We start from the raw sequence: 22,367 nt of genomic DNA, 5'->3' as shown, positions 1-22,367 counted from the left end.
TTGATTGGTTTGCGTCTTTAGTGTCTTTATTACATAATGGCGACCTGTCTGGCTCAGTCTGGATGCTCTCTGGCTGGACCACTGAACTCTGGTGAGGGACGTTTACGTTCGTGATCCGATCTACAATCCACATCACGATCTAACCTAGCCGCAGGAATGCAACGTCGAAAAAAAAATTTCTAAATGGATCAAAGGCTTCCACGTGAGCTCGATCCAATCCGATCAGAAGATTCAGAGTAAAAAAAAAATACTTTATATATTTTAGTATTAATTTAAAATTTATCATTATTTGGAACGATTATAAAATTTCTATCTGAAGTCATATTTGAGCAGTGTATTCTCTTCACAATTGCCTTATCAAGAAAAAACATAATTAGTGGAACCAATTGTTGAAGGCATTTAATACATGTAAAGGGACTACGCATGAGATGAAACCTTTTACGAAAACATAATTAGTACATTTTCTTATATCTCTTAGCTCATAATCATATTACCTCTTTGTAAAAGGTTTCATCTCATGCGTAGTCCCTTTGCATGTAATATGCGTTCAACAATGGTTCCACTAATTATGTTTTTTCTTGATAAAGCAGTTGTGAAGAGGATACACTGCTCAAATATGACTTCAGAAAGAAATTTTATAATCGTTCCAAATAAAGATAAATTTTAAATTATTACTAAAATATATAAAGTGAGTATTTTTTTTTAAATATAATATTAGCAAAGCTTATATACTGTCGTTTAAAGTATTATAAATGCAATTTATTTTTTTATCATACGTTAAACATATAAGTAGAATTAAGTTATTATTATAACAAGTAGAATTTACACTTTTACATGGATCTGATATGTGTTACATATAAAATAGTAATCAAAAAAACAAATATTTTCAGATATTATTTATTTTATATTATTAATATACCTATGCTATTGTCATCTTCTATTTATTGTTCTATTTCATAAATCTAAAGAAAAAAATGAATATTAATTCTGTCACTTTGTACAATATCCATGTCAAAGGATTACAAAAATATACCTTAAGCTTATGTCATTTTAAACATAATTGCTTTCTGTAATATCAGCCCATAGAGCACCTAGTAGCTTTAAGACAAATTTTAGGTGTCTTTTAGTCAATTGGATGACTAAAAGAAGTCTATAAGACAACGTTTAGTCAAGTGTGCTGTATGGGAGCTTATCTTTTTTATATATTTTCAAATTATAATTATTTTAGATAATATATAGTTATTGTCACTTCAATTACGTCAATGTTCGTTCGCCGTTGGCATGTCAGTAATAATACCCCAATGCGGTAGTCAAATCTCTTTGATCAGTCTGATCACCAAGTCACCGACACCAACCCTCTGAATCTCCCTCCCTGGATCGGATCGGATCGGATCGAGCTCACGCGGAAGCCTCTGATCCATCTAGTAATTTTTTTTTCGACGTTGCATTCCTGCGGCTAGGTTGTATCGTGATTTGGGATCGGATCACGAACGTAAACGCCCAGTGCGTAAAAGTAGGACAAAAAAATATGATCGAGAATTCAAAACCATTTCTCGGAGCGTGGACAGTGGACACAGGGAACGGGGCTAAAAATGATTGTCGCCTTGTCGGCTAATATCGTTCGTTTTTCGTGCTTCGACTGCTTCGAGTAGTTCGAATCTCTCGAGAATGGGTGGAAGGGGGAGGGGGAGGATTTGAAAATGTTCACACGTTGACGAGATGAAGCGTGAATGATCGTTCAAGTTGCAGGTTCAATACTAGAGAGAGCAGAATCTGATTTTGGACCTTAAGTGGAAATAAGTATCTCCGTTTTCTTCATCCTGAAATATCAGATATACAAGAATCGTAGAATGCTTCGTAAAAAAGTGCCCAAGATGCCCCATGAAAACATACCTTAAACGCCTTAACGGATATTGGAGCGCCACTGTCGTTCGTTTGCACAAGGTGCACAAGTCTTTTGAGGTTGCATCTGCAGGTGAGCACATCATAATTTTAAGAAGTTTCTAATCAGTATTTTATTTAATTATTACAATAATTCTAAGTCTTATTATTTGACTTTTTTCATAACATAGGGAGTGGATTCTTTTAGTCGATAAAAACGAATAAAACCTATCCTTCTCTTTTTCCTAGGAATAGTTATCCTAGTTAGCAGAGTTGTCAGCACACGTGTTAGATTACCGATATATCAATGCTATTTTGTTGTTCATATCTCCCATAGATAATCAGAATCTTTCGTGTTTGTTTTATAATCATCAACTTCACTAACCATTATTTTAATTTTCTAGGTCAGTCACAATGCAGATTTTCGTAAAAACTCTTACTGGCAAGACCATAACTCTTGAGGTAGAGGCTTCAGATACCATCGAGAATGTGAAAGCCAAAATACAAGATAAAGAAGGTATTCCGCCTGATCAACAGCGTTTAATTTTCGCTGGAAAGCAACTGGAAGATGGGCGCACTCTATCAGACTACAATATTCAGAAAGGTTATTATACATATGTATATATTTATACATGTAAGATGCGAACTAAGGTTTTTAATAAACTTTTGCATTAATTTTAGAGTCTACTCTCCATCTGGTACTTCGTCTTCGTGGTGGTGTAATTGAACCAACACTTCGAATTCTTGCACAAAAATACAACTGTGACAAGATGATCTGTCGCAAATGTTATGCACGTCTACATCCAAGAGCAACTAATTGTCGTAAAAAGAAATGTGGACACACCAATAATATTCGTCCTAAAAAGAAGATAAAGTAGATATATTATACTATAATGAATATACCTAAGGAAGTAGGTGTGACTTCTCAATTTATAAGAAATGATATAAAATCATGTAAAACTCGTATTGAATAAAATTCTAAAGATAATATACTCTTTATTAAATATTTTATTAGAGGGATTCCAGAAATATCAAACTCAGTTGGCAGAAATGAAAGATTTGTTATATTAATCTTTATTGATGTTTAGAATTACTTCGTATAAATTAATTTCCAAAATAGACCATGTTGCTCTGTGTAATCTTCGTATAGATTCATATCATTTGGGGATGGAGCAAAACCACCTACCTAGAAAAGATGAAGAAATGAAGAATTTAAGTAAAATTAATTGAGCAATAATTTGATTTCTTAAGTCAAGATCTGTACTTTTCCCTTTTCAACATATTGTTCATATATGCTGATGCTGGCATTGCTAACAGATGGCAACTGTAAAGCAACGGGCACTCTTTCAATGAACGATGTTTGCTGTATCAATTTCGAGCGTAATTTCGTTTTTTCTGTATTGCAAGTGGCGCAGAGACCAAGTAAAACAAATCTGCAAAAAATAAGACTTGCTACTTATAAAAACATAATAATATAGTAGAAGCAAAGCAATGTCAATGATAAACAATACCAAACCTTTTATACAATTTAATATCACTTCTTTGTGGATACTCTGGTTGAGTTCCATATACTTGCATCATAGATGGAAAAAGGGATTCGAATGTTACCAGCTCCGAGCTGTCTTTCGATGAAATTAATTGCGAATCGTTCATTCTATGACTATCATCTTCAGCTGAACTGGAATCTACGCTCGAGCTACACGAAACATTTGAAAAAATAAGGAAAACTTAGAAATACCGAATACATAAATAAAGGTCCTAAGGGTATAATTTTCTGTTTAACTTGCCTCGCGCTGGATGTTGTACTACTTGTACTACTTTGACCCGTCATTGATGGATTTCTCATATTCAAGGTTTTATTACCAGCTTCTTCTCTCCTCCTACCCGGTTGAATGCGTACTGCAAAAGGACTGAAGCTTGTTGTGGAATGTGGCATGAAATCTCTTACGGAATGACTGACTTCGATCGCGTATAGTTCAATAAGATCCGATAATTCAAAAGGCCTAAAAGCAATTCATTAATTTAAAATAATGATTCGAATTGATCGACAAAAAGCTTTTACAAAGTATACAACATGAAGTAAGTCTCAGAACGATCAAATAACTAGAACATAAAAATTTTAAAAGAAATCTAATGGATTTCTATAAGTACTTTTAAAAATCAATTAGATGGCAGTATTGGCTGGACCATGTGAAGCGTATTTAAGAATATTAAGTCACTTTGAATTTATTAAAAGAACTCCCTATTTTTTATTGCATATTCTTTGCTTATTTGAAGACCTTTTCAAACACCAATGAATTTATCGTTTGATCCAGCCATTTACTGGATATTTCGATTTGAAAGTATACATAGGTGAGCAGCTATCCCGTGCAGCATAAGTAGAAAGAAAACGGATATTTTGATATTTCTGAACCATCTCTGACATATACACTAGTTATTACATATTAGAGGCGTGAAAATGTTTGCATTTTTGTATTTGTGCTGTGCGAAATAGTCTTTCACTTATGTATACTTTAAAATCGAAATGTCTACTGAGCGGCTAAATAAAATAATATATTCATTAGTGTCTTCAAAACTTTTTGAGAAAAGTTAAGAGTATATTATAAAAAGAATAGAGGTTTTTATTTAAAAAATCCAAAGTGACATTCTAATGTTTTTAAGCGCGCCTCCAAAGGTTAAATCACTACAGGCATCTCATACATTTTTAAAATTGCTTTTAGAGGTCCGTTACAAAATTTTTCAAATAGCTTAGTTCTCGAGAAACTTAACTATATCGAGACATTAGTCCTACACTGTATGTGTTTTGAAGTAAAAAGACAAGAGAAAACAAATAAAACCTGTGATAATCGTAAAATACATCGATCATTTCCTCCTGCGAATTTTGTACTTGTATCATTTCAGCGCATGTCTTAGTTACTTCATTTAAAGCATATGGAAGACACTCGGCTACTTGTTTATTCCACCATTGGGTTAGAATTTTCTTTTTACGCGTATACTGACATGCTGGTTTATGGTGCAAATAATAATCCGTGACTAATTCCCATATTGGTGGTTTGCCCTCCTCCGGTATGAATAAACCTAAATAGGCGTTAAATTTCTATAAGATCAAATAGCTTAACAAAATTTGCATCTGGCGGTAAAAACGAACCTAGAAATAAATTAATCGTATGCTGTTTCTCTTGATCACTAAAAGTGTTACTATAATATCGACTTAATGTTTGCATAATATCGTTTCCTTGACTGGTCCACGGAGCTGTTTTTCTATACAATAATTGGAGAAACAAATTAAAATGTGTTAATGTAAACCCGTATATAGACTTTTTACAGAGCGAGTCTGACAAATTGCGGCCGTATTTATTAACGAATCTTAATGTATTAGGCTCTTTAAAAATGCAAGGCAATAATCAAAGGTAGCACATTGAAAAATATTTAAATTTATGTGTAATTCTTAAAATACCAATGTAATTATTTAAACTACATCATTTTTTATGTTTTTTCTCAAACTTTTTAAATTAGTTCTATATAGAAACTTCTAGTGTTTCCAAAACTAACCAATAATATTAAAATTTGTCAAGAAGTACGGCCGCAGTTTACTAAATAGATTTTAATTCTGTAATATAGATATACGGATTTCCTTTAAAGAGTTACCATTAGGTGCGGCTTTTTTTTATATTTCCTCTTACCTATAAGTCTTTATTCTGTGAACCAATTGAGAACCGCCGTATTGCAAAGCCAACGTATCCCCATGATCTTCGTACAATTCCTCCAGCATACGCACACAATCGGAATCAAACTCTAACTTTGGAGTATTCAGTAAACCCAATGTACATAACTGAAAGCCGAGTGCACATTTTCCAATAGCAAATTGCGCGGTATTAGTGCGATCCAAGCAATCCACACAATTCGTTCTGATTATTCCCGTCTGCTGTACACCCTTTTTCACTATGCAATATTTTATTCTATCTTCCATAAACTCTGTACTTTTGCTTTGTTTTAAATAGGCGGAAGATCGATCGGCGTCGTTATAAGAATCCAATTTATTCAGAGAGGGAATGGCATTTTTGATGTCACAGTTACTGCTAGATAAGGCTAAAGAAGATGAAGAGGAGGAGGAGGACGCTGTGTTAAACTTTTTGACAATCGAGCATTGCTGAGCTTCAAACAGATTTCGCTGACTTTGGTATGGGTTTTGCGATTGAAATACCTTAGTTTTCAAAACAGCGTTATATGCTATATTCTCCAACCTCTTCATGACATTTTTTTCTTTCCTAGTAATAAAAAAAAGAAAACGATTATTCTACTGTGTGCTTCCGCGAAAATACGTGCCTTACCTTTTTGTCATTCGTGCCATATCGAAGCTTATATATTGGATATGATGCTGCGGGGAGAGAAATTGATTTAAATATTTCACAGCGTTGCTCAACTCTTCACTTAACGTACTTTCGTGTTTTTTCTTTTCTCGTTTCTTGACCAGATTCAGTATTATTATTGGCGATCCGTATCTTTTAAACAACTGATTGAAATGCGCTCCTAAAACAATATATTATCTTTTTTCGGAATGGGCAGAAAAAGAGAGAGAATGAAATAAACAGTTATTTATATTACCAGCGGTCTCAAAATATGGGTCTGCAAGATCGCATGTGATAGTTGGTTTTGGAACCATCTTACTGACGTCTTGACTCCAGTGGCCAGGTACAGATCCGCGCATTTGCACGAATGAGCTAAATCGTCCTTTGCTCAAAGAGCTTACTCCTGAATCATGCACTATCTGCTCCGTTTCTACCTCATTCGCTACATCTCCCTGTGGGCATGGCCGTATAAGCAGCCACCAAGTTTATCAGTTACACAAGTCCTAAAAAAATCTACGGAAAAACGATTTTTTTTCAACAAACATTAAAGTTTGCCCCTCGCTTCAAAAATCTAGTTCCAGCGTACTTGTTGCTCCGTCTGGCTATCACCATCACATAAACTGAACGTCCAAAAATACTAACATTGGACTGACCAACAAAGCCGTGTATTATATACAATATCCAATCTCTGTGCAAGTTCTTCTCAGCCGTTCCTAGAAGATGGGAATTCCATACGAAACGGCGGTGCGGATTGCTTCGAACGCCATAATCAACATACCGATCGGTCATTCTAAAAAGGCCATACATTCGTGCTTAGTGACTTATTAATTTTAGCAGTAACGATTTATGAGGAACTTGTTTTATAAAACGATTACAAACCGATTCTTGCTGCAAGTTTTTCTACGTGCCCACATATCAAAGAATTCTTCTGTTTCTTCAGATTCGTTCTCCTCGTTCGAGACATTTTCGGACGGCACATCACACTTTATGTGTCGCGGATAAGCCATGTTCATTTGTAACGTATGAGTTAAATCATACGAATAGCTAAAGTAAAAATTACTACTAAGATCGATGCTTTGGAACATTTTTACGTATCTTTGTTCGTCGACGTGAAACGAACGAACATTATCATTAGGTATGTATATCATTGAAGTATCCTCAATTTTATAGATAGTATGATGGCCAATCACTCCGACTCGTCGCCGTTTAGTAACAACAATTATATAGTAACCTTCCAAGAATCTTACAAAACCTTTCAAAAAAATTGTTAATTCATTAAAAAAATACTTTCTTACCCTTGTTGTTAGAAATTATGCTTTATGAAATTCTTTGAAAATAACAAAATGTGTATAAACAGAATACTTCAAAGGTATTTTGGTAGAAGCTTACCAACAATACCAAAAGCTGAGGCAATTTTTGCAACACCTGCATTGCTTATTCTCTGCCCTGAACGACTTCGATTTCCAGTACCTATCATATCAACAAGATTCCTTATTTCATCCTGTGTATATTCTCTTTTATCATCAATCACAATTAGCTCTCTGGGTGCTGTTCTATCGATTCTTAACATACGAAATCTTGTCAACGTATTATTAGAGCCAATAAGGTAATATTCCTATAAGTAGCACTAAGTTATTTAAAAGAAGAAAGTGGAAGATAGTAGAATAGAACTCAGACATCTATACTGAACATTATACATACCAATTTGGTTTCATAAAGAGCAATTTTCTGTATGGAAGATATAATTGGGTGAAAGACAATACTGGAATCCTTTGATTCATTCATGTTTGATGCAGGTTTGCTGGGCTGGGCATCTGTGACTTGTTTCTATATTGTACAAACAAAAAGATTGTGACAGTCAGCGCTTACTTCAATTAATTTTTTAGATACATCCATATTTTGTCACTGTCCCACGTTGTCATTCCTTTTCTATAAAATTACAAATTCATAACTTATCATTAAATTCAAGTGAATGTGTTAGCTCATGTTTACCTATGGCCATTTTCAAACTAACTTAAAATTGGAAATAACAGATGTACATATACTGTATGTAATATGCAAACAACATAAATTCCTTCTGTCTTTAGATATTTACTAGCCTTAGCCGCGTCTGACGGCTGGCGGCCATGTTGTTGACGCTAGTTGACGTTCATTGACGTTGTTATTTATTTGGCCATGTTCCGCACTATTCCGCATTGTCCGCTATTCGCCACTCCAACTATACCTGTATACATCCATTTACAAGTTTATATTATAAAAATATAATAAATATTTTGTGAAAATAATGGCTTATTTATGTCAACCGGATTACGTACGTTATGCGTGCAATTGCGGTTCTTTGAAGCCAATTTCTAAAATTTATTTTTGTCGGCATTGTTTCATGATTAGATGTGGGTACTGTGTTTGCCAGGAGGTAATTCTTTTAATTATTTTTGGAATTTAAATTATGATCCTTGATCTAGTTTATTTGATTAATTGATAAATAATTTGTTTATAAAAGGTTGACTCTCATTACTGCCCTAATTGCTTAGAAATCCTACCTACTTCAGAAGCTCGATTAAAAAAAAATAAGTAAGTGAATGTTTAGTTAATAAGAAAATATAAGAAATAATTATAATTTATATTTGATAGATGCTCCACATGTTTTTACTGTCCTTGCTGCTTTCAAACATTAACAACAAAAGCAGGTCATGCTCCAATTAGGTCAATGCTTGGAGATAGTGAAGAAAATAAAGATGTCAAGGCAACTCCAAAGAAAATATATTATTTATTTTGTTCATTTTGCCGGTGGAGCTCCAAAGATGCTGGAATTCCAGATCAGCCTGTTGGTAGGTATGCTGAAACTGAATAATTCAAGAAAGTTTTTTCAATGTTTTTGATAACTGTTATAGCTACGGGAAGTTGGCCAGAATATGAGAATCCATATACATCAAGAATTAATGCTCTTGTAGATCACCATAAAATTTTGGCTTCCAGAGAAAAGCAACAGACAGAAAAGAAAAAGTACCCAACAAAAAGACCTTTCTATCAACATGTATGAATTAGTACATAAAATTTGTGCAATTATATAAATGTTTAACATTAATTTAAAATATATTTGAATAGGAAACATATGGATTGTTTACCGCGGCTCTTCGTAAACGCATAGGACGGATTAATATTCCAAATCCAAATCTGTCATCTGATGAGCCACCCCCAGCTGTAGCAAGTGATTCTATTGAGGAATTGCCTCCAGAAATTTTCACAGAAGAAGTTGATTTAACAAAAAGTAAAATTGGACATACTTGTAACAACTTTAATATGTGAGAGATGAAATCATCTTTATTGTTTTAGTTACAACTTTGGAGCAACGCCTTCAACATCCAGATGTGCAAGCTGAAAAAATTAATGATTTGCGCCCACAACATAGGCAATTCTTAATTAAAAAATCATTGAGATGTAGAACATGTGAACACAATGTTATTAAACCCAATGCTGGCGGTGGTTCAATAAAATTTAAAATTCAACTCGCTGCTTTGTAAGTTTTAAATAAAGAAAAATTTATTATGTTACATAATTGTTTCTTTTACAGCTACCATGTGCCAGAAGTTAAAATCGTTACTTGTGAGCCACTGATGTTAGGAAAGACTAGTGAGCTGCTTTTAAAATTTTGTAATCCAACCCAACATCAGACTGAGATTACCTTATTTTCCTTAGACGAACCATTAACACCTATTGAATCAATAACTGCAGAAAAAAATTTGGAAAATCCACAAATGGTAAATAGTATTCCAAATTTTAACATTATCGCCAATGATTGCTTAGCATTAATAAATAATTAATATATATATTAATTACAGGGCTGTGAATCCCCGAATTTATTACCTTCCGCGATAAGGCAAGCAACGATTTTAGAAGAGCCTAGGAAACTGAATATATTCGTGGGAGCAGATTTATCATTGCCGACAAGCTCTATTATTTTACCACCGAGAGATGATACAGCTGAATATGATGAATTTTCTGATGCAACCAATTATAATTTCCAGGATGACCGAAAGTGCTTAAGTTAATCAAATTATCATTTAATAAGTGATTCAGCTTAATTCTAAAATTATTATTATCCAGGTTAGTCGTTTGGCGCAAAGAAAACAAAGCTGTTATTAAACTACACGTCACGCCTTATGATATTGAAGAAACTAAACATGGAGAGCCGATTATTGTAGGGTTTGGAATGCAGTATGGATACGTGAATACCTTTGCCACTCTAGAGCACAAGACTCCGCAAAAATTAAATTTAAAAGTGAAATTGTATTTAACTCTTGGTGATCTTATTGGAAAGTCATAATTTATTTATTATCTGTAACCCCTAGCTTTTAATTGCATTATATACACAAAAAGTACTTGTTAAAAATTAATATAATTTATATACTCCTTTATATTAAATTAACCCTTTATAGTCAGGAATAGTCCATGTATCGACCAGTAGTAAAGAAAGGTAGCGATTTGATAGACGACGTTCATTATATACATATACATATAGTCAAATTTCACAAACAAGTTTCATTCCAACATTACAAAAAATCGTCTATGGAGCCGTTACGTTTCCGCGAAGGACCAAAATTCAACCATGGTGCAGAAATTTTACCGTTTCGTAAATCGTTTTTCATGATGTTCACACGCACCTGAGAGTTTATTTCAACGGAAAATTTCCAGAAAATATCTTTGTTCCTAAAATAAATACTTATTCTGCTATTGGAGTATGTGCTTTCAAATAAAGGATAGGCTCATTGTACGATTTCAAATCGGGTATATTGTACACTACATGACAAGCAAAAAATTTGAAACTCAATCATAATTTACTATTTTCAAACTTGCTTATGTTGCACATAAGATACCTAATTTTTGTTCGTACAATGGGTCATAGTATCAATTTAAATATTTCTTGTATAAAACATAAGCTAATATAAAAAAATTGATGCTTCACAGTGTACAAACTTTTATTCTTGAGGGAAATAAAATTGCAAACAATAGATCTTATTCACTTTTAATAAATATCTGAATTTACACCTTTTCATAATAAAAATAAATGCCTGGTTGGTAGAATAAATCTAATACACAAGATACATACAGATTTTTAGATATTTATTGAAGAGACATAGTAAATAATGCACAGTAGGATATAATTACAGCCTCCGACCACGGCGACCTCCCTTCCTACGTGTGGAGTCTGAGGGAATTGGTGTAACATCTTCAATACGCCCAATCTTCATGCTTGATCGAGCCAATGCCCTCAAAGCTGATTGTGCTCCAGGTCCAGGAGTTTTTGTTTTATTACCACCTGTAGCACGCAATTTAATGTGTAGAGCAGTGATTCCAAGGGACTTACATTTTTCTGCTACATCCTGAAAGAAAGTTTATTCATGATTTAACTGCAATTTATAGAATTTTTATGTATTCTGTGCTTAATGTCAAACATGTTTTCTTCGTATAACTTGGAGTATGCAATAAAATAAATACAATCCCCTGGTACCTGAAGAAAATTACTTTCCCACACACATGAACGCACCTCAAAACTCATATTATTCTTTTGGATGCTGCCTGAATGTGGATCAATACAAATCTTATAACAGTTATTAATTACCTGAGCTGCTAACATTGCGGCGTAAGGGGAAGCTTCGTCACGGTCAGCCTTCACTTTCATTCCTCCAGTAACTCTTGCAATTGTCTCTCTATTAAAATTTAATTTTATGAAATTTATTCTTATGATACAGTAAAAAATACACTTTAGAGAAATACATACCTGCCAGAGAGATCAGTCACATGTACAAAGGTATCATTGAAGCTGGCAAATATGTGTGCAACTCCAAAAACGTTTTCACCTTCACGAACCTGAGGTCCTAAAGAAATCTGGGCCTCTTCCTTTTGTACTTTCACACGTTTTGGTGGCATTTCTGTAGAAAAACAATTTTACTCGCTACAAATCAAAATAAAGCAATAGCTTATTTACAAACAACTTATACATTTTTAATTTATATCACATTAAATTAGGGATTTTGTTAAAGCGGAAGTAGAAAGTAAGCTGTAGATTAATTTCTAAGACACTAAAACATAAACTTTTTACGTTTATGCAAACAAAATTGGAAAATACAATTCTTTTTAACTCTGTACATTGTAAGGTTATGCCGTGGCAACGTCACAATGAGACAGTAGGAAAGCACTATTATATCTATTAACATCGTAAGTTTTAAACAAAAATAAAGAAATCAGTCATTGACAACTTATACAAAAATATTTAAAGATACAATATAGTATATTATTATTCCTGATATAGCCTTTTGTTTAAAAAATACTCAAAATACATACTTACTGAAATGCTCTCTGTACAACCCGATCAAAACAGGAAGTTGAAAAGGGAGCTGTCTCAGCTGTACATACCACTGTATACTACATGCATTTCCGGCACAAATAATTATAATGGCTGCGTTCGGGAATACCACATTACCCACATTACCACACTGTTCAAAGGTTTACTGTGACGTGAAGAAATTCAGGGCTAAAGAATTTGAAGACAAAAAAATAGTTTCTATGTTCGGGAGCTGGAAATGAAGACACTCTGAAGAAAAATTAGATAAATTATGTGATAATTTATCATTGTCAAATGGAATTGCCCCGTCTACCTACAAAATTGTAACTCTACAGTACATACTACTCTACACATGCTGTCGCCTGTCATTGCTACACATAAGTAGTGATACCATGAAAACATACCTTTATTTTCCCAAGTTCTTTCGTAAGGTTAGGTTGGAAAAAATGTTGTTTATTGTAACTTGTTAGGCTATGTAACGTAACCTTGTAAAGCAGTAAGGTTCGTGTAATACTGCATACTGCAATGTAATTATATTTTATATATTTTAACCAATGATGATTTTGCAAAAGTAAGCTATAAGGAATTTTGTTAAACCATGAAACTCCTTTACCTAAATCTATAATTGTTATTTATATAAAACAACTTTATTTCAGAATTTGTGTGCGTGTGTTCAAAAAGGCAATATACGCGAGACAGTTATCAACATGTCCAGAGACGACGTTTAACCAAATAAAGATTTTAGATAAACTGTATGAAACTGACAATTTTACTAATGTTACTCCAAAAATTCTTACAAAACTTGGAAAAAATCTACATACAACTCAGAATCATCCACTATCGCTTGTACGCCAGAGAATAGTTAATTATTTCTACAGCCAATTTAAGAACAAAAATGGAAATCCTTTGTTTAGCGTCTATGACAATATAATTCCTATAGTTACAACGGAACAAAATTTTGATTCTTTACTGGTACCAAAAAATCATCCTAGCAGAAACAAAAATGATTGCTATTATATTAATCAAAACACAATGCTACGAGCCCATACTACGGCTCACCAAACAGAATTAATTTTAAGTGGTTTAAATAATTTTCTAATAGTAGGAGATGTTTATAGACGTGATCAAGTAGATCAAGTTCACTTTCCTGTTTTCCATCAAATAGACGGAGTCAGGCTATGTACTGCTGATGAGGTTTATAAAAATGTTGAAGACAGCAGTGGGCTAAAGTTATTTGAAACTAATGGTATAGAAACAGAAGAAAAGCAAGTTTGTCATACCTTGGAAGCAGTAAAAATAATGGAACATATGCTTAAAACTACATTAATTGGATTAGCAAAACATCTTTTTGGGGAAGGTATTTATTAATTTTTATACTTTTGATGGAAATATTCAAGAAATCAGTATTCTAAACTTCAATATATTTATAAAGCTATAAAATATAGATGGGTAAATGAGTACTTCCCATTTACTCACCCATCTTATGAGCTTGAAGTATTCCATAATGACAAGTGGATAGAAATATTAGGATGTGGTATTATGAGGCAAGAAATACTGCAAAATGTCGGAGTTAAAGATCGTATTGGTTGGGCTTTTGGCTTGGGGTTAGAACGTTTGGCTATGTTTCTTTATGAAATACCTGATATAAGGCTATTTTGGTTAAACGACACAGGTTTTCTAAATCAATTTAAAACTGATAATCCTGACCAAAACATTCAATATAAAGTAAGTCTAATATGGTTATTACTGTAATAATAAAAATCTTTGTCTACTTAAATTAATAAGTAATAATTTTTCAGCCTATCAGTAAATGTCCACAGTGCAAAAATGATGTAAGTTTCTTCTTGCCAAGAGATGGATCATTTATAGAAAATGATTTTTATGAAATAGTGAGAGAATGTGGAGCAGACATGATAGAGCAGATTATATTGATAGATAAATACTTTCATCCTAAATTGAAAAGAACATCACACACTTATACTATTGTATATAGATCTATGTTAACTACTTTGACTAAATCACAAGTGAACAAAATCCATACAAGAATAAAATATGTATTATCTTCTAAAATGAATGTAAAAATCAGATAATTTTATCAATTTTTGAAATAAAGCAAGTAAAAATCATCATTGTTGATCTCTTAACGTTTATACTTTAAATATGTAACATCCTTAAATTAAAACAAAGCAAATCCACATGGGTAAAATATATATATATATATATAGCTTACTTAACTCGACAAACTTTGAACATAGTTAAAATTCAAGCTTACAGATTTCAGGAAAGACAAGCTTATTTATCGTAGATACACCAATTTATTAATACAGAATAATGTAAGAATATAATGAAGTATCTTGCATTGTATGAGATAAAAATTAAAAAACAGATTATCGCTTTCTGCGAAGGGAAAGCGTGTTCCTCCTGATCCAAGCAGCACGTCTGGAGCCACCAATTGTTTGTGAGAAACGATGACCCTTGCCCAAACCTCGCGAACTTTTTCCAGCTGAAGTTTTTCCACGGAGTTCGCGGTGCTTATGTACGGAATTACATATCCAGTTAGCCTTTGCATCATTGCGAACAGCCTAAAAAATAGAAGAACCGTAATTAACGATAGTTTTTGTTAAAAGGCTTGACGTGACCAAAGATTTTAACATCAGACATCCAAGGAAGATTAAGAATCATAAGATTTCATTAACAAGTAAATGATCATCATCGTTACAAGAGATTTATAATAGATAATTGTTTTATGTTTCAAGATATTTACCTTGTGTGCAGGGTCAACTAAGATTACTTCATAATATTTGTAGGATGAATCCTGAGCAACCCAATAGCTGTTTAACACTCTGAGTCCACCACATTTACGACCAACACGCTCCTAAAAGGGACATTTGTTAGGAAATCATTTATGGCATCAAAGTATATTGAAATTTTACGTAGCCGAAAAGGTTAAAAAGAATAAGACGCTAACAAAAACTATCTTTAGATATACATATTTAAAGCCAACGGTATCTTATGCCTTTTTATACTTTGGATTATTTGCTGAATTTGAATACTTGCTTGCTAATTGGACATAGCATACAGATACTCAACTGATGATAAGTATTTCATTAAATGTAGCAAGCAATCAAAAATGTGAAAAAGCAGTGTGCCGCAAGATTTAAGGCGGTTCCGTCGACGCGTCATGCTGTATCTACTGCACTAGTCAGGCATGTCTTAAATAAGAAATAAACAAAGGGTTGTGGTTCATAATTAAATAAATAATACTAAAATACCAAATAATAGTCTAAACAAAAAGTAAAAAAAAAATACATTTATTTTAGCTTTGGATGCCACTTTTATTACCTGTACTTTTTCACATTCATTTTAATCTTAATTTTTTCCATAAATTTGATAGTCCATTAAACATTATTTTAAAAAATTGAATTGGTGGATGTGTTGAGTACATTTTAATGATTAATTAATACTCTCTACAAGAAAAAATGTTATGGGAAGAATTAAAATTAAAAAGGTGAGAAAGTGTAGGTAATAAAATGGCATCTGAAGCAACGTTAACGTGAAATATATATTTCTTTTTACATTGTGTTTAGATTATTTTTCACTTCGGCATTATTTGTTCAAAAACATTTTTAACTTTTGTTTATTTTACGTTTAGAGAATATCTGATTAATAACAGCAGGTACGACGCGACGGAGCACCTTAAAGTCAACGGTACACGATTATGAATTTGTGCTGAATTTGAAATGTTGACTGATGATTGGTTATAACAATGGGTCTGTTCTCGTTGGCCTACACTTTTAACACTTTCTACTCTTTCCGTATTTCTGTCTTTGTCCATTGTATAAGTTGATACCCTAAAAAGTGCACAAAGTGTAAAAAGTGTAGGCAACGAGAACAGACCTAATGCATATATCCAATCAACACTCAATGCAGTGATGCCAGAAGGTAGACCTTCGGTTTACGGGATTCCTCCCACCACTTACAACCACAGAAGCAGGCTCATGCCCGTGAGGCATACGGGCGCGAGCCTGCTTCTGTGGTTGTAAGTGGCGGGGGAATCCTGTAGACCGGCGGTCTACCTTTTGGCATCACTGACTCAATGTTTTAAATTCAGCAAGCATTCTAGCATCTTGTATCGTTCATTTAATATTTATTGGGCACATTTTTTTAGGTAATTCTGCATATCTATTTTGAGAAGCCCAAAGATTGGCCACTTTTCAAGACTAACGGAGTTACTATTCTATTAGGTATTCAAACAAAAAAATTATATTTCTTTCCAACCATAAGCATGCCAAGCGCCACTTAAGTGGGGTGCGAGACTCTTGTCGCGACCTTTCACTTTAAATTTATTATTAATACTCAAGACTATCGTTTAGATCATATTTAAAAATTCTCTTGGATAAAACACCAGTAGTCTAATTATTAATACTACATTGCCCGAAGAAGTCATTTTGACTAGTTTTTAATTTCAGTTAGAGAAAAAAAGTATGTTTATAATAATAGAATTTCTTAAGATTTGAAAACTTTTTATACGTGATCATGTATTAAAAAGTCATAAAATCCTAAGAAATTCTATTATTATAAACATATTTTTCTTCTAACCAAAATTAAAAAGCAGTCAAAATGACTTCAGACAATCTAGTGTTAAGAGCTGTTTTAATTTTCAATAATTAGGATATTATAAAAATAAAACTACTAGATTCTGGACATACCTCAGCAACTGACTGTAGTTTTCTTGTGGGTTTTAGCTGATTAACACCATGACTTTTGGGTTTGCCATATGTGGCACCTTTTGGTACTGGACGTTTGCGTCCTCCACGACGTACACGAATTCTGAAGATGACATAACCTGTAACCCACAAATATAATCAGTGCTACAAAACACTTAAGTTAAATAATTATAGAATTTTCATAGTATATCTTATCAGCTGTTCATAATCCCCACGTAAAAGTAAGAGTGGTGCATGAACGAATCATCATATTAATTCTAGTTTGATTTTAAAGAATTTTTAATAAAGATTCATGTGGTATTATGAAATTAAGTTTACCAGCAGTCATGGAGTCATTAAAATCCAAAGTGGTAGAAGTTTGAAGTATAAGTGTCCCATATCTAAAAACAAAATAATTGCAAAAACTTCATTGCCCTCCATGACTGCGCAACATGTATAACACTTAAAAAGCACCTAAAATATTGTAAAGTTTAATGTTCTATATACCAATAAGAGTAAAAATTTCAAATTGAAGGCCCCATATAAATTATTTCTATTGCCGATGATAAGTATTTAAAGAATGTACTACATTCATGTAGTAAAATGTTTTTTTACCTTGTTTAGCTTTGTATCCTAATCTGCGAGCCTTGTCAGGCCTAGATGGCCTTGGTGCACGATGCATTTTTGTCATTTGGCGGTACTGCCAGCATCTGACTCTAAGTAAGAAGCGGAGTACATCACTCTGCTTCTTACGGTACAATTCTTGCATATATTTATATGCACCCATCGTGTACCTGCAAAAATTTCAATTTTTATTAAAATTTCAACTAAATAATAGGTTAAAAAGTTTCTTAATATTCTAATGAATAAACAGCACATAGGACGCAAACTCATTAAAACAATAGATCTGTATGCTGCAATAACTGTAGCCTATATTTACAAATATCCATTCTGGACCCTCAAACTTTTTTACTCCGTAGAAACCACAGAAAGTTACAACAAGAAATATATGATAAAGAAGCAAAGTTGATACAGATTACGATTTCATTCTCAATAAATACAACTAAATTTTAATCAAATTTGAGCTTAAATACACATGGATATGTTACGGTAATGAGGTTAATTTTTTTGATTTCGTATTTATCCGTTAAAGTTCTGAATATATAGGAAAAATAATAGAAGAGGTAAATAAAAAGCAACGCGATGTCACAAAATCATACGGCTTTACACTTTTTAGCAGAACGAAAATCTCGATGTAAAAGGATCGTTTAAACGCAGTAAACTCACCTCAGAAATTTACAAAGAAGAAAAGGCAATCGGCGTTTCAAGATGGCAGCATTAGCCTTGGATGATATAATTCTTGTAGATTGGCTACCACGGCGGCGGGACTGTTGAGCTGACCTCTATCGAGAATAATCAAAACTAATGATTCGAATAAATGACTTTTGAATTGGCGAAGAAAAGGAAATATATAATAATAAAAATAATAACATTATATCGCACGAAGGATGTGGAAAATAATAATATAATACAAAAATCCAATAACTCACAGTTTAACGATAACAAAGGCTAGATGATAAATATGATAGAGAAAGATCAACCAGAACGGTCAAGTGAAGAAAATGGAAATGGAAAAAGCGGAGAAAATGACAAGTTATCAGGATTATGTTCAGGAAAATATAATTACAAGAAATCAGGCGAAAGTGTTTATCTTTTGTATAGAATCGATGGTCGATAAGCGCGAAGGTGCATGGCTGCATCTCTGCATGTATGCATATCGAGCGACCTGCTGACCCCTACGTATATAGGGGTGGAAATCGATTATTTCGCAAAGCGGCAAATATTAGCGAGGAACAGTTGACGATGGAGGGTCGTTCGGGAAGCATCAAAGAGCCGATTTATTATCCTCCGGGAGGCGACTCGCTGGCTTTGGAGGCGGACAGGGGATCGCGTAGTTCCGGCGGAAGTACCGAGCTCAGTTTGGACGATGGGACCGCTTTAAAGGTCCCGAGAAAATTTATCACCAATTGGCGCCAGGCTTGCGATCGAACTCGGGATCGCACCAAGGATTTGCTCAAGAGGTGGAGAACCGTCCCGAACAATATCGAAGACACGTCCGACGATTCCTCGGCTTCGAAAGAATTGGAACAACCTGGTTGGAGCGTTCACGTTTGGAGTAAGACGACGCATTAATTATTCAAATGTTTTTCCATATTTTTAGTATCCTTCCACCTGCAATATATACAGCGTATATAACACCTGTTCCCATTCTATATCCTATATCCATTATTTTCTCCAAACTAACAAGGAATAACAATGGCGTCCCTTAAAAAACATCACTTTCAATGACATCGACGCACGAGAAATATTGCTGAAAGATATCGCATGAATATTTCAATAGATTTTAAAATACCTTTCAAGGTCGATGCTCTTGGGTCGTTATATTATTTCTATAAGAAGAATTTCACGACTTTACACACACGCAGGTTACGATAAAATTTTATGTGGTAGAAAATAAAGAGAATAGAGATCGATCCTAGTTGAAAATCGCGTGTGGCGATAGCATCAAGGTTGAGAGCTGCGTTCGTAGTAGTTAATTTCATTACGCGTTGGTATCACTATATATGTATATACAAGGAGATCAATTGTAAATATTTGCAGAGAATAATTGGCAGCGATAAGCTGGCCGTACGTATCGAATGTTTTAGTGGCAAAAAAAAGGAAACATTTTGATTAGAGCGAATTTATATATATATATATATATATATATATATATATATATATATTATGCGTGCCAATATATAGAGCGGTAAGTAAAAGTCAATAAGTCTCGTGTTATAATCTGTTGAAAATGCGATTAGTCTTGCTCTTTATCGTTTATCATCGTTCGTGTACGAGACGCGAAGATGAGGATTTTTGTACGAATGTGCTTTATTAACGAACGATCTGGTGGAATGGCAGCAACCTGGGTCAGTCGTTTCCCCAGCGACGAAGCTTTGACGGCTCTCGACTTCCTGGAGGACTCCGCCTCTACCAAGGCCCTGGCCCCGATTCAACGCGATAAATTCACACATTTCTTCGTTCATCTTTTGGACCACGACAAGGATGGCTTCATCGCTCGTAACGATTTCTCCATTCTAACGGAGGTATATATATATGATTCTCATTTTCAAAATACACATTACTGCCGATATTGGCGAAAAAGATCCATCCGGTTCTCAAGAACGAAGCTGAGAAAAACGAAATGACAATTGCACCGAGATAAATGTTACAGTTGATAAGATCAATTAAATCAAAGAATTATCATTTGGTATATATATATATATAAGGCTAAGTAAATATATCTGATATTTTTTAAATTAATAGACATTTATACGAATGAAGAATTTATAAGAATATAACAGCTTAAGGAGTTGGTGGTCGTTCGAAGACTATATAATAATACACAGAATTGTTTCAGTCTTTTAAATATTATAAGTATAAGTATATCGAGAGAAAATTTGCTTAGTAGTGCTTGGTTTGTTTATTATCTACGTGAACTTTCAAAATATATTATAAAATCATAATTTAATAATATGAAAAGTTCCATTTCTTCGACTATATCTTTGTTTGCGCTGGTTACACTTTTTGCTCTTTACATTAAAAATTTATACTTCGTGTGGCATACATTTTTAATGAAAAGTGCAAGCAACACGAACAAATCTATATGCAAGCGTTTGCCGAAGGTTCATAACATTTTCTTGCATTGTACAACGAATAAACAGTAGAATAATGGATACTCGTCATATGGTAACGAAAGAAATATGTTGGTGCAGCGTTTGAGGAGGTTCGCCGATTGGTCGTGGAACGGACCGGAATATTTGAGGCTGCTGGAGTTCGAGCAGGGTTTCGGTGATTTGCTGCTGCGCGATCGTCATGGGAATCCTCAGGAGGACAGAAGACTGGACCTCGAAGACTGGCTGATCTGGTGGGCCCGCGTGGTCGCACCTCCGGATGGTATCAGTTACCAGAAGCTCCCCTTTTGGCTCAAGACCTTGCCGAAGATCGTCTTCACGGCGATCAACCGATCTGGCTCCGGTTGGATCAGCAAAAAGGAGCTGCACAATTTTTATGGCTGCGTCGTTGGCTTCGACACTCAGAGAATCAAACAGTGCATCGACATAGCCTATGACTCCATGACCTCGGTAAGCCATGCGGTTATCTTATATATATATCTATATGTACTCGAATATTTTCATCTTTGACCTCGACGAATATCGATGTCTTCTTGTAGAGTACGGTTAATTAATAATTAATATCGCGTTGGTCTGTTAAAATTTATAAAATCGATAAGAACCATGTATTCTTTTATTTTTTTCTGCAATTATCAGCTGCCAGTCGATGGAATACAAGATATCATTTTTATTGATCCTTTTGTTTGCTTTTTTTAGAACGGAGATCATCCCCTTGGTTGGCACCAGTATCAGTTGGTATTCGCTAATTATTTGTTCGGACGAGGCCCTTTTGGTCCTGGCGAACATTTCCTGGGATTGACAGATTCTTGCCTGCTTCGTGGTAATAACGTGCCATTCCCGATCGATTACTCGTCTTTGTACACACCTAGAGATAAACTGGAAGTTTATAATCCTAACAACAGAAGTAACAGATCCAGTATTGCTGTATAGGTACTATGCAGGAGTTCAGGATTCTAATAATTATTTATATATATTAGGGGAGAGCCAAGGGTAAAACTGGAATTCTTTCTCTTTGCTCTGATAATTAAATCTTATAACTTGTAAACAATTTCAATAAAATGTTAAATACAGTTATTTTTATTTAAAGCAAATTTTGATTCAACTACTGATAAAAGGTCAAAAGACTATTTTTCAATTATATAGATAAAATTATAAACTGGAAAACTATTGAAAACTCCAGTTTTGTCCTGATCTCTCCTATGTGAAAATTGTGTACAAATTGTTCAAGTTGTATTAAAATTTCTCTTCTTCGAGCATCAACTTATTATTTTTGTAAAATCAAACAATCGTATTTTACTGTTATAATAAATGTTTTTGCTTCGAAATTCAATTTAATATAATAGTAAAACATTTA

At 33.7% G+C, this 22,367-nt stretch overlaps 7 protein-coding genes across 8 annotated transcripts; 4 read left to right on the top strand and 3 right to left on the bottom strand.

The window, feature by feature from the left end:
• Nucleotides 1-1,831: 1,831 nt before the first annotated feature.
• RpL40 (ribosomal protein L40) lies at nucleotides 1,832-2,869 on the top strand. Its single transcript, XM_066744452.1, has 3 exons — nucleotides 1,832-1,975; nucleotides 2,286-2,485; nucleotides 2,563-2,869. The coding sequence occupies exons 2-3, from the start codon at nucleotides 2,296-2,298 to the stop codon at nucleotides 2,757-2,759; spliced, it is 387 nt and encodes a 128-aa protein (XP_066600549.1). The 5' UTR covers nucleotides 1,832-1,975; nucleotides 2,286-2,295; the 3' UTR covers nucleotides 2,760-2,869.
• A 12-nt stretch (nucleotides 2,870-2,881) lies between these two features.
• On the bottom strand, nucleotides 2,882-8,361 carry FIG4 (polyphosphoinositide phosphatase FIG4). Its single transcript, XM_066744445.1, has 14 exons — nucleotides 8,223-8,361; nucleotides 7,932-8,159; nucleotides 7,620-7,845; nucleotides 7,110-7,482; nucleotides 6,774-7,020; nucleotides 6,487-6,682; nucleotides 6,213-6,411; nucleotides 5,565-6,149; nucleotides 5,030-5,142; nucleotides 4,719-4,959; nucleotides 3,669-3,884; nucleotides 3,398-3,577; nucleotides 3,146-3,314; nucleotides 2,882-3,067 (listed from the first exon to the last, which is right to left on the bottom strand). The coding sequence occupies exons 2-14, from the start codon at nucleotides 8,013-8,015 to the stop codon at nucleotides 2,972-2,974; spliced, it is 2,925 nt and encodes a 974-aa protein (XP_066600542.1). The 5' UTR covers nucleotides 8,016-8,159; nucleotides 8,223-8,361; the 3' UTR covers nucleotides 2,882-2,971.
• Nucleotides 8,362-8,372: 11 nt separating this feature from the next.
• Nucleotides 8,373-11,246, top strand: DCTN4-p62 (dynactin subunit 4). Its single transcript, XM_066744447.1, has 9 exons — nucleotides 8,373-8,643; nucleotides 8,731-8,801; nucleotides 8,862-9,058; nucleotides 9,122-9,264; nucleotides 9,336-9,498; nucleotides 9,564-9,747; nucleotides 9,802-9,988; nucleotides 10,070-10,266; nucleotides 10,335-11,246. The coding sequence occupies exons 1-9, from the start codon at nucleotides 8,515-8,517 to the stop codon at nucleotides 10,552-10,554; spliced, it is 1,491 nt and encodes a 496-aa protein (XP_066600544.1). The 5' UTR covers nucleotides 8,373-8,514; the 3' UTR covers nucleotides 10,555-11,246.
• An 84-nt stretch (nucleotides 11,247-11,330) lies between these two features.
• LOC136783994 (small ribosomal subunit protein uS11A) lies at nucleotides 11,331-12,708 on the bottom strand. Of its 2 annotated transcripts, none has more exons than XM_066744450.1 (4): nucleotides 12,577-12,708; nucleotides 12,010-12,160; nucleotides 11,851-11,938; nucleotides 11,331-11,611 (listed from the first exon to the last, which is right to left on the bottom strand). In XM_066744450.1, the coding sequence occupies exons 2-4, from the start codon at nucleotides 12,156-12,158 to the stop codon at nucleotides 11,393-11,395; spliced, it is 456 nt and encodes a 151-aa protein (XP_066600547.1). In that variant the 5' UTR covers nucleotides 12,159-12,160; nucleotides 12,577-12,708; the 3' UTR covers nucleotides 11,331-11,392. The 2 variants fall into 2 exon arrangements, with proteins under 2 accessions (XP_066600547.1, XP_066600548.1); XM_066744451.1 differs by having other exon boundaries at nucleotides 12,573-12,668.
• A 166-nt stretch (nucleotides 12,709-12,874) lies between these two features.
• Nucleotides 12,875-14,699, top strand: PheRS-m (Phenylalanyl-tRNA synthetase, mitochondrial). The gene is made up of 4 exons (XM_066744448.1): nucleotides 12,875-13,144; nucleotides 13,230-13,930; nucleotides 14,006-14,298; nucleotides 14,373-14,699. Exons 1-4 carry the CDS (start codon nucleotides 13,128-13,130, stop codon nucleotides 14,661-14,663), a joined length of 1,302 nt encoding a protein of 433 aa, XP_066600545.1. The 5' UTR covers nucleotides 12,875-13,127; the 3' UTR covers nucleotides 14,664-14,699.
• Nucleotides 14,700-14,865: 166 nt separating this feature from the next.
• On the bottom strand, nucleotides 14,866-18,645 carry RpL15 (ribosomal protein L15). Its single transcript, XM_066744449.1, has 5 exons — nucleotides 18,567-18,645; nucleotides 17,895-18,073; nucleotides 17,283-17,419; nucleotides 15,338-15,448; nucleotides 14,866-15,155 (listed from the first exon to the last, which is right to left on the bottom strand). Exons 2-5 carry the CDS (start codon nucleotides 18,064-18,066, stop codon nucleotides 14,961-14,963), a joined length of 615 nt encoding a protein of 204 aa, XP_066600546.1. The 5' UTR covers nucleotides 18,067-18,073; nucleotides 18,567-18,645; the 3' UTR covers nucleotides 14,866-14,960.
• Nucleotides 18,646-19,122: 477 nt separating this feature from the next.
• LOC136783987 (uncharacterized) lies at nucleotides 19,123-22,343 on the top strand. Its single transcript, XM_066744443.1, has 4 exons — nucleotides 19,123-19,455; nucleotides 20,241-20,425; nucleotides 21,095-21,463; nucleotides 21,710-22,343. The coding sequence occupies exons 1-4, from the start codon at nucleotides 19,143-19,145 to the stop codon at nucleotides 21,941-21,943; spliced, it is 1,101 nt and encodes a 366-aa protein (XP_066600540.1). The 5' UTR covers nucleotides 19,123-19,142; the 3' UTR covers nucleotides 21,944-22,343.
• The last annotated feature ends 24 nt before the right edge of the window (nucleotides 22,344-22,367 follow it).

This window comes from Prorops nasuta, unplaced genomic scaffold, assembly GCF_024137725.1.
Source record: "Prorops nasuta isolate Cenicafe-Biocafe unplaced genomic scaffold, Cenicafe_Pnas_1.2 PNAS00038, whole genome shotgun sequence".
NCBI lineage: Eukaryota > Metazoa > Arthropoda > Insecta > Hymenoptera > Bethylidae > Prorops > Prorops nasuta.
The sequence above is the reverse complement of the archived record's forward strand: the minus strand, read 5'-3'. Positions and strand labels throughout refer to the sequence as shown.

Coding starts and splice junctions, on each gene's coding strand:
- FIG4 (XM_066744445.1), bottom strand. CDS start 8,015: ATGAATGAATCAAAGGATTCCAGTATTGTCTTTCACCCAATTATATCT. Junction 5,143..5,564: donor CACAGAATAAAGACTTATAG/GTAAGAGGAAAT, acceptor ATTATTGTATAG/AAAAACAGCTCCGTGGACCA. Junction 3,068..3,145: donor AATATGTTGAAAAGGGAAAA/GTACAGATCTTG, acceptor CATCTTTTCTAG/GTAGGTGGTTTTGCTCCATC.
- LOC136783987 (XM_066744443.1), top strand. CDS start 19,143: ATGGAGGGTCGTTCGGGAAGCATCAAAGAGCCGATTTATTATCCTCCG. Junction 20,426..21,094: donor ATTTCTCCATTCTAACGGAG/GTATATATATAT, acceptor ATGTTGGTGCAG/CGTTTGAGGAGGTTCGCCGA. Junction 21,464..21,709: donor CCTATGACTCCATGACCTCG/GTAAGCCATGCG, acceptor TGCTTTTTTTAG/AACGGAGATCATCCCCTTGG.
- RpL40 (XM_066744452.1), top strand. CDS start 2,296: ATGCAGATTTTCGTAAAAACTCTTACTGGCAAGACCATAACTCTTGAG. Junction 2,486..2,562: donor AGACTACAATATTCAGAAAG/GTTATTATACAT, acceptor CATTAATTTTAG/AGTCTACTCTCCATCTGGTA.
- PheRS-m (XM_066744448.1), top strand. Junction 13,931..14,005: donor AAAACATCTTTTTGGGGAAG/GTATTTATTAAT, acceptor ATATTTATAAAG/CTATAAAATATAGATGGGTA. Junction 14,299..14,372: donor ACCAAAACATTCAATATAAA/GTAAGTCTAATA, acceptor ATAATTTTTCAG/CCTATCAGTAAATGTCCACA.
- DCTN4-p62 (XM_066744447.1), top strand. CDS start 8,515: ATGGCTTATTTATGTCAACCGGATTACGTACGTTATGCGTGCAATTGC. Junction 9,059..9,121: donor AATTCCAGATCAGCCTGTTG/GTAGGTATGCTG, acceptor TAACTGTTATAG/CTACGGGAAGTTGGCCAGAA. Junction 9,499..9,563: donor AGAAGTTGATTTAACAAAAA/GTAAAATTGGAC, acceptor TTATTGTTTTAG/TTACAACTTTGGAGCAACGC.
- LOC136783994 (XM_066744450.1), bottom strand. CDS start 12,158: ATGCCACCAAAACGTGTGAAAGTACAAAAGGAAGAGGCCCAGATTTCT. Junction 11,939..12,009: donor GTGACTGATCTCTCTGGCAG/GTATGTATTTCT, acceptor AAATTTTAATAG/AGAGACAATTGCAAGAGTTA. Junction 11,612..11,850: donor CCGCAATGTTAGCAGCTCAG/GTAATTAATAAC, acceptor ACTTTCTTTCAG/GATGTAGCAGAAAAATGTAA.
- RpL15 (XM_066744449.1), bottom strand. CDS start 18,066: ATGGGTGCATATAAATATATGCAAGAATTGTACCGTAAGAAGCAGAGT. Junction 17,420..17,894: donor AGGATACAAAGCTAAACAAG/GTAAAAAAACAT, acceptor TGTGGGTTACAG/GTTATGTCATCTTCAGAATT. Junction 15,449..17,282: donor AACTACAGTCAGTTGCTGAG/GTATGTCCAGAA, acceptor TGTCCCTTTTAG/GAGCGTGTTGGTCGTAAATG.